Raw genomic sequence first — 12,694 nt, forward strand, 5'->3', positions numbered from 1 at the left:
TACTTATTTATTATACAGGTTTTAAAGGTTACTTTCCATTTATAGTGATTACAAACTACAGGCTACATACCCCACATTGTACAACACAATCCTTGAGCCTAACTTAGCCAGTAGTGTGTGTCTCCCACTCCCTGACCTCAGTATTGCCCCTCCCCCCTCCACCAGTAACCACTAGTTTGGAGAACTGGTGGTTAAACATTTACCCTGGGGTGTTTTCCTACCCTTCCCATCCAGACGGTTTTAATTCTTCTGATCACTGCCTCATGTCAATGAATCTTGTTTTTTTCTCAGTCTTGCATGTTCACATCTTCCTCTAAGTCCTTAAATAAAACATCCATGCATCCAGAGATATATCATACCTAATGATTCTTTTTAAACTGCATTTTTAGAGATAAGCACCAGGTCATCATTGGAGATGAAAACCACATTATGCTCATAATCAATGCGAGAAATGAAGGGGAAGGTGCCTACGAAGCTGAGCTCTTTGTGATCATTCCAGAAGAGGCCGATTATGTTGGGATTGAACGCAGCAATAAGGTAATGCCAGGAGGTAATCTGAACGAGGAAAGAGCTAGGTGTATTTTGAAATCAAATCCATGTTAAGTCATCTTAGCTGAGAGTTTCTTCATTAGGAAAAGGAAACAAGATGGCTCCTCATTTTGTTAAGCACGATAACAATGGCCCAGGAAAAGTGATGGCCTTAAGTAAGTATTCATATCTTTCTTGGCCACAGTGCAAAGATAAAGTGACCAAAGATTGGGAGCTGAAACGAGGAAGACCACTGTCTGAAAGAAGCAGCCCATCAATGTGATCCATCACCATACCCCCAAGCTGACTTCCACCCACCCCAGCTGTTTTCTGGCCTTGACTTTGAGCTCCTTTATGCTTCAAGCAGGTCCCAGGAGGTCTGGTTTTCATTACTGCTTTTGGAGGAAGGTCCTGCCAATCCCAGCTGGGCACTGAAAAGAGCCTAGACAGGCACTGGAAACGAAAGGCATTCATTTTTTTTTTTTCCTTTCTTCTTAGTCTACCTTTTCAGGACCACGACCAAGAAAAAGCCAAGCTTTAGTCATTTGCCATTCCTGAAGTGCCTCTGTTTGTTAAACTGACCCTGATGCTCTTTATAGCTTTCCTTTCCTTATCAGAATATGAATCTTCCCATGCAGAATATCTTTGGGTTCTGATAGAAAATCATTATAAATACACCAAAAGATAACAGAGAGTCCCTTGGTTTCAGAGATATACAGACTCACATTTAAGGGCAGAGGCCAAGTCTCACACTTGCATAGTCTTGCCTGCCGTTTTCGTGGAAGTCTGCACAATGAGTATTATTTAAATTCTTGCTGATGGGTATGGTTCGTTTAACTGAAGTTTATTAAAATTCTGCTAGTTTCCAAAAACTGCACCATCTTGGGGACATGCACATTCTAATGATTTTATCATCTAATGAAATATAATTCCTTTAAAGAAATGCTAACAACAGTTGTGATGTGGGTATTTGAAAGACATTTACAAATGTGAGAAATACCAAATTCTCTATGCTCACCTCTAGTCTCATGATTAATGTTTTGGTTAAATTATCTTCTCAGTAAAAAATAAACCCAGAGGAACAGTAATCAAGTATATTTGACAGTCTTAAAGTCATCACAAACTTCTGTTGTTTCTAGGGAACATATCCTCTAGGAACACTTACAAGCAAATAATACATAAACAAGCAAACAATGAAGCTCAAGTATGTTATTTTAAAAGCTGCTCCAGGGCTCTTTTTATGTTTTTATTTCAATGCCCTTTCTGTCACTCCACCCCTGACTTAGTTACACAAAGCATCTATTCAAAATATTCTTCTTTTAGCAAAACATCCAGTTTACTATCCACTTTGTTGCATGGAAAACATAGGAAACATTTATCGTTTCTATCTTTGGGGCTTTAGACATTACGACAGACATTATCCATAATCTCCAGTGAGTCCTTAACTGTTTTCCTCCATCAGTTTCCCTTGGGCAGAATTTGAATTTGACATGACTAAGGCACATTCTAATTCCTTCTTTGTTTTTAAGCAGTTTGAGGTTTGTGTCCCTTTTTCTTTATACTCAGTTCAAGTTTGGGGCTTTTTTAAAGCAATTTTCTCCCAAGAGGAAAAATATGAGGGATTATCTGATTGTTGGTTTTGTTGTTCTTTGATTAAAATCATTTTTTTAATTTGAGCATAATTGCTTTACAATGTTGTGTTAGTTTCTGCTATACGACAAAGTGAATCAGCTATGTGTGTATATATATCCCATCCTCTTGGACTCCCTCGCACCACCCCATCCCACCCCTCTAGGTCTTCACAGAATACTGAGCTGAGCTCTGTGTGCTATACAGCAGATTCCCAATATAAATTCCTATTTTACACATGGTAGAGTATATACATCAATCCTAATTAAAAAGACTAAAAATAGGGATAAAAAGTAAAAAGTTAAAAATGGAGCTACCATATGACCTAGCAATCCCACCACTGGGCATATATCCTGAGTAAACCATAATTACAAAAGATACAGCACCCTAATGTTCATTGCAGCACTGTTTACAATAGCCAGGACATGGAAGCAAACTAGATGTCCATAACAGAGGAATGGATAAAGAAGATGTGGTACATATACACAATGGAAAGCATACCTCTTTTCAAAAATGTAGATGCTGGTCATCTCCTGCTCTAGAGACCTTAATGGAGTCAGCCTTTATACTTTTTTTCAGTGACCTTTCTTCTAAATGTTTCCAGAAATAAAAGCCTATGTGCGTTATCTTATTATTGTGGTAAAATATATGTAACATAAAAGTTACCATTTTCACCCTTTTGAAGTGTTCAGTTCAGTGATATGAAGTATAATGCCATTGCTGTGTCACTACTGACCAGCTCCAGAACATTTCCATCATCCCAGACAGAAACTCTGTACCCAGGAAACCTGGGCTCCCTCTTACCCCTTTGCCCGGCCTCTGGGACTCAGCATTCCACATTCTGTCTCTATGAACCTGTCTATTCAAGGGACCTCATATACACTCCACTCTTCTGTCTCCACCCACTTCACACTCAGTGTGTCCAGAATTGGATTTCATGGGGACATTATTCAGTTCATCACAGGTATGTAGTTGAATATAGCCGTCAGATTTTAACCTACCACAATTTCCCCCCGGTTCCAATAATAAAATGTTTCTAAATCATCCCAATACTCTGGTCCCTAAACCTATGATCTTTTTCTCTAACAGCTTCGCTGAGGTTCAATGTGTATCCTGTAAAATCTACCCATTGTAATTACATAAGTTCAATACACACACAATTCAGTTATTTTAGTAGATTTATAGAGGAATGCAACTATCACAGCAATACAGATTTAGAACATTTCTATCCCCTCAAAAAGTTGCCATGTACTTATTTGCAGTCACTCACCACCCCTAAATCCAGCCAAGGCAGCCACTAATTTACTTCCATCTGTGTAAATTTACCTTTTCTGTACACTTCATATTACTGGGGCCATGCATAAACAGTCATTTGTGTCTAGCTTTTGCTTAGTACAATGTTTTTGAGGTTCATCTACGTCACAGTGTGTATTGGTCATCAGTAGTTATTCCTGTATATTGCTGAGTAATATTCCATTGTGAGAACAAATCTTGTTTTGTTTATCCACACACACACAGACATACAAAAAGAACTAGACTCCATCTTTCCACACTCCTCTCCATAGCCTATCTCAGGGAACCTCACTAGTCTCCACTCAGTTTCTAAAAGTTAAGTCAGCGTACGCCCGTCCAACTGTATCCTGTCTCCATCTCACTGCTTGTCTCCAGACGGACTCAGCCTTCTCCTGGGATGACTACAACAGTCTCCTAAGTCATCTCCCCATCTCCCATCTCCCCATCTTCCCTACACAGGAAGCCGCCTTTCTAAAATGCAAATCAAAGCATATATGTGGAATATAAAAAAAATGGTACAGATGAAGCTATTTGCAGGGCAGGAATAGAGACACAGACGTGGAGACTGGACTTGTGGACGCAGGAGAAAAGGAGAGTGCGGGACAAACTGGGAGAGCAGCACTGATATACATACACTGCTATGTGTAAGATAGATAGGTGGTGGGAGCTCAGCTCGGTGCTCTGTGGTGACCGAGAAGGGTGGGCTGGAGGGGTGGGGGAGGGAGGTCCATTAGGGAGGGGATATGTGTATACATACAGCTGATTTGCACCTGTACAGGAGAAGCTAACACAACATTGTAAAGCAACTACAATTTAAAAAAAAAAAAAAAACACAAAAAACCCTTTCTAGCTCCCCATTGCTTGTAGGATAAAGTGCAAATCCCTAAGATGACTTATGAGGCCCTTAATTACACCCCTGCTGATCTCCTCTTGGGCTTCCCAGGTTGCTCAATGGTAAAGAACCTGCCTGCCAATGCAGAAGACACAGGAGATGCGGGTTTGATCCCTGGGTCAGGAAGATCCCCTGGAGGAGGTAAAGGCAACCCACTCCGGTATTCTTGCCTGTAAAATCCCATGGACAGAAGAGCCTGGAGAGCTATAATCCATGGGGTTGCAAAGAGTCAGATACAACTGAGTGATTGAGCACACATGCACGCTCATCTCCTCAGCCGCCTCACAGGCTTTTGAGTCTCCTTTACCTACACTCTAATCCTAGAGGGATGGAATTTCTTTTCAGTTTCTGTATTACCCATGAACCCTCCCACCACAGAGGGCTCACATGTCCTGCTCCCTCAGTAACCCCACTGTCTGTCCCCTTTGTCCAGCTTACTTCTTACTACTTACCTTCAGGCCTCGGTCTAATAGTGATAGAGGCTGCTGACATTCATGGAGCAATTGCTGTGAGCTGTGCTCTGCTCTGAGCTCTTGCAAGTATTCAACTTACTGAATCCTCCTAGCAGCCTGATAGCGACACAACAAGGCTATCATAGATAAGAAGAAACAGAGACATGCCCAAAGTCATGCAGCCATTATGTAGCAGAACCAAGACTGACAGGTCAGGCCTGTCCACTTAACCCCTGAGCTGCCCTGTGCCCTGCCACCACCCAACCCCCTGCGAACTTAGATGTCACTTCCTCCAGGGTGTCTTCTTTGACTGCTTACTTCTTTTTCTTTTTTTTTTTTTAATATCTTTTTATTTTGCATTGGAGTATAGCTGATTAGCAAACAATATTGTGATAGTTTTAGGTGAACATGAAGGGACCCAGCCATACATACACGTGTATCTGAAAGTGAAAGTCACTCAGTCGTGTCTGACTCTTTGTGACCCCACGGACTATACAGTCCATGGAATTCTCCAGGCCACAATACTGGAGTGGGTAGCCTTTCCCTTCTCCAGGGGATCTTCCCAACCCAGGGATTGAACCCAGGTCTCCCACATTGCAGTTGGATTCTTTACCAGCTGAGCCACCAGGGAAGCCCGTGTACCTATTCTCTCCCAAACTTGTTTCCCATCCAGGTCACCACACGACATTGAGCAGAGTTCTGCATGCTATACAGTAGGTCCTTGTTGGTTATCCATTTTAAACATAGCAGTGTACATGTCTATCCCAAACCCCCCGAACTATCTTTTCCCCGCTTCTTTCCTCCGGCAACCATAAGCTTGTTCTCCAAGTCTGTGAGTCTCTTTCTGTTTTGAAAGTAAGTTCTGATGGCTTGTTTCTATGTGCATGTGTTCCTCCGTCACTGTGAATTTCTCCTATCATGAAACTTAATAAACTGTATATCTCCATTGCTTGCTGTGATTGCTTGTGATTCTTTATTACAGTTCTTTTCATAATAGGAAGTTTAAGGAGGACAAGGTTTTGTTTTGTTTTGTTTTTTAAATCAGTGCCTGGTAAGTGGCAGGTACACAGTAAATATTTTCCGAGAATGAATAATGATCTAAGAGCTATAAATGGATGAGAACAAGATAGTCTCAGGAACAGCTGAGGAAAATAGTCTAGAAATATCTAGAAAAACAATCATTGTTTCTCCCACTCAGAGAGAGGAAATAAAGGTTAAAAAAAGAAAAAGGGTGGGACTCTGGGGAGGAAGAAAGATCTTTGATTGATGTGAAAAAGCTATTTCTAGAAAGTTGGGGAAAATGTACATATGACTTTCAACCTTCAGATAAGATAAAAATATTTACTATAGAAACCAAATCCTTGAATTATGTTCAAGGGACACATGGGTATTTTGGAAAGCTTTTGCTAGGTTCTTTTTTTTTTCCCTCCTGTTTTCAGGATTAATTTCAACAACAACAAAAAAAATCTCTTACAATTAGGGTTAGTTTTGGATCCTTCAGAACTTGAATAGATGCAAAAGCTAATTTGAGAAGCAAAAATATTACCAACTTTTAAAAAATATGTTTCTTACTTAGGATACTAACATGTCGCTCAGGTTATTTGGAAAGAGGAGATATTAAATGCTTCCTCTGGACATCAGAAATTTTGCTTCTTTCTCATGAATTAGACCAGACCTTTCAATGGCTGGTGGCAGGAAAAGGGTTTTATACTTAAGTATGCTTGTCCATGGGGCTTTCCTGGCACACAGCAGTAAAGAATCCACCTGCCAATGTAGGAGACACAAGTTCGATCCCTGGTTGGGAAGATCCCCTGAAAAAGTAAATGACAACCCACTCCATTGTGCTTGTCTGTAGAATCCCATGGACAGAGGATCCTGGCAGGCTACAGTCCACAGGGTCACAGAGTTGGACCCTTAGCAACTGGACAACAACAACACGTGTTTGTCTATTTTATTTCAGGCTCCTCGTAGGAGAGCTTATGAGCTACTTATGCCCTGTATCTCCAGACACCATCTACTGCTTTGTGCTGGACATTGTTCCAGCCTCTGGGAATAGAACAGATACAAAAACCCCTGCCCTCTTAAACTTATTTTCTTAAAGTGTATGATTTACCCATGGAAATCTTGACTTAGATGTCTGAGATTTGTTTGCCTTTTCTTTGATTCTTAGTTTTTCTCAATGAAGTGGGAAGAATGGAAAGGGGATGGTTTCTGAAACTTCTACTTGAAAATTCACATGACTTTCTTAAATGAAATTTCAGTAGGGCTGGCAGATAGATAAGTGGTCCTCATATTTGGATCCCTTTTCCACAGTCCTCTCATGGGGTCCTTTGTCGAAGTCCTCATTTTGCAAGCTTATCTTTGGCAATGAGGCTGACAGGTAATCTATCAGTGGCACTTAACAAGTTAGAGTGAAATAATGGATGAACATGTCTAGCTGCTCAAGGCAAGAGCAGGGCCATAGAGACATTAGGTTCTGAAAGACGGAAAGCAGCTCCGGGTGTAGATCCAGCTGTGGACTTCCAGACAAATGGGAGTAGCCTGAAGACACAAGAAGAGCTGTGAGCAGAGGATAGGAGTCCAGTGATAAACCTCCTTTACTTTCCCCTCCATTGAGTGTAACCTTGAGACCTTCTCCAGCACATAATTCTAAGCATCTCTTTGAACTTGACTTTATATATATTCTAATCAGAATAGGATGTGGGGCACAAAGGAAGATGAAAAGCAGGGGGTAAACATAAATGTGCTCTCTTGTCATCTTAAGTATTTATAAGATTGAACTAAGATTGGATGTGTAATCTCAACATGGAACCAATGTAGGGAGAAACGTGTGTTCAAAGCAATTCTCTTACAAATGGTCATTGGGTCATATGATAACCTATATATCTTGCTGTCATTTCGTTTTTGCAAGAATTGGCTTAGTCATATTTAATTATCTGTAATATTCATGCCCCACATTAAACCATAGTGCAAATCATTTCAAAAGTGTGCATATAAATATTCTGCACAGTGTTTTCTTCCTCGATGCAACACAAAAGATGTGTTTACCCATCCAGCACATTTCTTCTTAAAATTAAACTTTGGTCTTTTCTCACACACTTCTCTTCCAAGTTGATGGTCACGCATGAATCTCTGGGCTCAGGCATTCACACAGGTGTTTGAAATCAAGAGAAGCTTCCCGGCTGCCCCATTACTTTTGTGACAGGATGTCGTTTATTCTGCCCCCTAACTCCACACTGGTGTTCTTCCTTGTTGCAGGCACTGCGCCCACTGAGTTGTGAGTACAAGATGGACAATGTCACCCGAATGGTGGTGTGTGACCTTGGGAACCCTATGGTGGCTGGAACAAATGTAAGAAAAAACCAGATGCCCTTAACTGATTTCTGTCTAATTGAATTGTAAAGAGAACTAGTGGAAAGCCACCCCCCTCCCCCACCACCAATTAGCACTCAGCAACTTAGCACCTGGCAACTAAAACCAATTTGTCAGGAAATTCCCAGGGTGGTGGGATTTTGCATCATAATGCATGCCAACTGGATAAACTGAGCTTAAATACACAAAATGATGAATGCTTTCACATGCCTTCCCTTTCCACGTCACTCTTACATAGCTTCAGTCTCAACAAATTTCTAAAGGCTATTTTTTTTTTTACTGCAGATTTTTTTGAATATTCTTTCTTTGAATTTCACTACAATTTTTTTGCCTTTGAGTCCAAGAACTATGATGCAAAGGGTTTAAGAAATAACAGAATTAAAAGAAATAACAGAATTAAGAATTTTAGCAATGATGATTAAACTTATTTTAGATATACCTCCCATGTGAATATATTCACAGTATTTTCACCTTAAAATATGACTTTAATCCAGGTTTTAAAGCGACTTTACCAGGTTCATATTTTCCATGCACCTTACTTGATGAAGAATAATGCAGAGAATTGTAGCAAAAAAAAAAAAAAAAGAAAGGGTTAACCATGATCTGTAACAGGCTTATAAAAAAATAAGGAGTCTTTTTTTTTTCTTTTGTTTTCAGATTTAGGAACTTCCCATTCAGGATTACTTGTGGGCAATAAATTCATTTTATGCCATTGCAGTTTAAGTATATACAGAGTAACTTCTTGTAATAAATATCATAGCGAAAGTCATTATTTTATGGAGTCATAAATCAAGGGGGAAAAAACTGAAATCTACAAATGCTACGTAATTAAGTGTTACAAGTTAAACGTATGTATTTCTCTGTTTTAAAATAGATGTTTATGATTCATTGATAATGAAATGATTTGTTTGGAAAAAAACTCTTCCTGGAAATGTGTAAGTGTGTAGGTTTGTATTAAAACAGCTTTCCAAAGTGTCTTCCAGAGAGTGTTATTCCTTTGAGACGAGGCTTTTAAAGGGAGTCCTGTAGTCACTGCTAAGAATCATGTCCTCTCTGGGACCTTCTGCTGCTGCTGCTAAGTCGCTTCAGTTGTGTCCAATTCTGTGCGACCCCATAGACGGCAGCCCACTAGGCTCCCCCGTCCCTGGGATTCTCCAGGCAAGAACACTGGAGTGGGTTGCCATTTCCTTCTCCAATGCATGAAAGTGAAAAGTGAAAGTGAAGTCGCTCAGTCGTGTCCAACTCTTTGTGACCCCATGGACTGCAGCCTACCAGGCTCCTCAGCCCATGGGATTTTCCAGGCAAGAGTACTGGAGTGGGTTGCCATTGCCTTCTCTGCTGGGACCTTCAGGTGCCTGCATTTTAAAGTGCTGAGAAGTTCTGCAGTAAGGAAACCTTCTAGCCCAGTGTTTCTCACATTTATTTGAGTGTTTGAAACTTTCTATCAAGTAATACTTATTCCCAGTTTATACTCTAGGATACTGTGCTAGAATAATATGTTTCCTTTCTCACGTTCTAAATTGATTTTCCTTCCATTGATCTTGGGTATTTAAAAGATATGCCAAGCTGTAGCCTAGTAAATTCACTTCTTGAGTCAAAAAAAGTAAATATTTAAATGAAAGATAAACATTTATAATAGATTTTTATTAGCTAACATGTATTGATTGCCCTCTGTGTTATAAACCCTTCACTGGGTGGTTTGTTTGTGTTATCTCATTTAATTTTTACAACAACCGGCAATCCTATGAGTCAGGTATTTCTCCCATATTACAGATGAGGAAACGGAGACTTAGAGAAATCAAATGAATTACCCACAGTTGCATGTAATGAAGAACAGAACCCAGATTCGAACCAGGTCTCAAAAGAAAGCCTGCATTCTAGTGGGTCTACAAAAATTGGATAAAAATTAATGAATAACAGATGAGATGTTTCAAGCAAGCCATGAAAGATAGAATGGGATGTCTAAGCTGAGATAGTAGAACAGTTTTCATTAGAATCCTTTTATCTAGAAGCTTATAAATCCTTTGGCTAGTTTTCAAGAAAAATCTAACCACCCAGTTTGATAGGAAAAGGTCTACATAAGGTCAGAGGGAAATGAATTGACATGGTATTAATGGTATTAGCTTCTATAGGTGACTGAGCACACATTCCTTTTTTAGTATTAAGAGTGTTAAATACAGACCAGAGATCATATAAGTTCATCAATAACTAAGGATAGTCTTGGAACAAAAACTGGACACCAGTGCTGTTCAAAGTGGAGGGTAAAAACGGCAGTGTGGTCTTAGCCGCAAATGCGTTTTTGTGAAAAGACATCAATCCATTTTACCAGCAAATAATCTTTAGAAGTCAAGGAAGTAAATTGTTTGTGTTCATTTATCTCTGAGGTCTATAGTAGAGGAAACCTAATAGCTTTCTTATCTCACCCTTGAATGCCCTTAAACACATCAAATTTTATTGCGTTCTCTTTTGTTATAAAACACTTTGATTTATTTACTTCTTCATCTTGTACTTCTAAAAGAATACTCTCAATGGGTTTTAATAAAATTCCAAATGTAAAAGCAGTCCTAAATATTAAAAAGTGTCACAAACCACTAGGATTAATTATTCCAGTCCCAATATTTTTTAGAAAATAGTTTTCAAGTGACTTTTTAACAGAACATTCAAGGTTGTATTTAGAAGTTTCACCTCTGATTTGTAAGCTGATCATTTTCATATATTAGCTTTAATAATATACAAATATTTATATACCAGTAAGATTTGTAAAAATTCTTAAAGCTTCTCAAGTAGAATAAAAAAAAAAAAAAATAGTAGCTCAACAAAGACTCTTTACAGTCAATGCCCAGAGATGTGACTTTTGGTTCTAGTTAAGATGATATGTGTCTCTTATCAGTATGAAATTGTCACATCTTCATTGTATCTTCATCTTGTGTTGTATAATAAAAGACCAACATCAAACAGGCCTCACCACAATACAGTAAGCACCCACCACTGGAAGTGTGCAAACAAAAGCACACTTTTTCACCATTCTGTCAACCATTTTTAATTACACCCCTTCTATATGCCTGGTATTAAACTAGAGTCTGATAATATCAAGAAAAAATGCATAATCCCCACTTGATAAGAAACTTAAAATTTGAGGACTTCCCTGGTAGTCCAGTGGCTAAGATCCCACGCTCCCAATGTAGGGCCCCGGATTTGATCCCTGGTCAGGGAGCTAGATTCTACATGCCACAGCTAAGAGTCCGCATGCCTCAACAAACGATCCCTCATGCCACAGTGAAGCAGTAAATAATTTTTAAAAAGAAACTTAAAAATTTTCAATACCATAGGTTGAGTCCTGGGAAAGTACCAAAGAAGGAGACAAAGAATAAAGAGAATGTTTCTGCCTGACTTGGCCTGGAAGATTGGAGGATGTGCTGCAGGGGGATCTTGTGTCCTGAACTTCGAAGCATTAGTAGTTCTCCAAGTAGGAGGCACAGGCAAAGACTTTAAAAGTTTCTAAAGAAGAGAGAAGAATATGTGCAAAGTCCTAGAGGTCTGATAGAAAATTGCACATCTGGAATTTTAAAGGAATTCATCCTGGTTGGGGCATAAGGATCCATAGGTTTAATAATTAGGGACACCTGGGTTTAAGTCCCAGTTTCTTCAGTGACAAACAATGATCCCTTGGGCAAGTCAAATTGAAGTGGGTGAATCCCTATTGTAGGAATATTTGGAGTAATCAGTGATGTGATGTAAAGCCACCAGGGCAGTTAGGGCTTCCCTGGTGGCTCAGAGGGTAAAGAATCTGCCTGCAAGGCAGGAGACCCAGGTGTGATCCCTGGGTCAGGAAGATCCCCTGGAGAAGGGAATGGCAACCCACTGCAGTATTTTTACCTTCAGAATCCCATGGACAGAGGAGCCTGGTGGGCTATGGTCCATGGGGTTGCAAAGAGTTGGACATGACTGAGTGACTAACACACCAGGGCATACCTGACTTGCAGGTCATTCAGCACAGGCTAATGAAATCATGATAATTTGTGATAAAAAATGATGATTTACTAGCTCATATTATTACTGGTTCATAACAACATGAGTTTTTATTGCTGGTTTGATTCTCACAGTGTAGTGGCTGTGAGTTTCAGGTTCTTGAGTTGGCTTGTAGCAATTTCAGTTCCAACTTTAGAGTTCATTTGCTCTACACCTGGAACAAGACACTTAATCTCCTGAATCCTCGGATGGCTATGGACAGTAAAATGTCAACAATCAAGGCACCTATTTTGTAGTGTGGTTGCTGTGACTTTGTGAGACTTTGCATGTAAGGCTTACAGACTTCGACTTGCACTCAGAAGTTCATGGGAGAGTAAGTAATATATGTCTTAGCTTTTATTTTTTACTTCCTTTTTATATTATCATTGGATTCATTTTTCTTCAGGTTTTTAAAAATCTGTTTTCAAACTGTAAAAATAATAAGGACAGTTTTAAAGCTTTGGAAAAGAAAGGTGGAAAATATAATCCATACACTTACAACTTTAACTGTAACATATTA

At 39.5% G+C, this 12,694-nt stretch overlaps 1 protein-coding gene across 4 annotated transcripts in view; it reads left to right on the forward strand.

The window, feature by feature from the left end:
- Nucleotides 1-12,694, forward strand: part of ITGA8 (integrin subunit alpha 8) — a 189,090-nt gene that overhangs the window by 106,844 nt on the left and 69,552 nt on the right. For 2 of the 4 annotated variants that reach the window (XM_086334201.1, XM_086334202.1), the window contains exons 20-21: nucleotides 390-537; nucleotides 8,053-8,145. In XM_086334201.1, coding sequence (XP_086190327.1) covers nucleotides 390-537; nucleotides 8,053-8,145 — 241 coding nt within the window. Of the gene's footprint in view, nucleotides 1-389; nucleotides 538-733; nucleotides 5,743-8,052; nucleotides 8,146-8,823; nucleotides 9,144-12,694 lie in introns of those variants that run through there. The other 2 variants (XM_086334203.1, XM_086334204.1) reach the window with 2 other exon arrangements.

The sequence above is a fragment of the Bos grunniens genome, chromosome 13, assembly GCF_055505025.1.
Source record: "Bos grunniens cultivar Pamir isolate PY7600 chromosome 13, Bosgru_T2T1.0, whole genome shotgun sequence".
Lineage (NCBI taxonomy): Eukaryota > Metazoa > Chordata > Mammalia > Artiodactyla > Bovidae > Bos > Bos grunniens.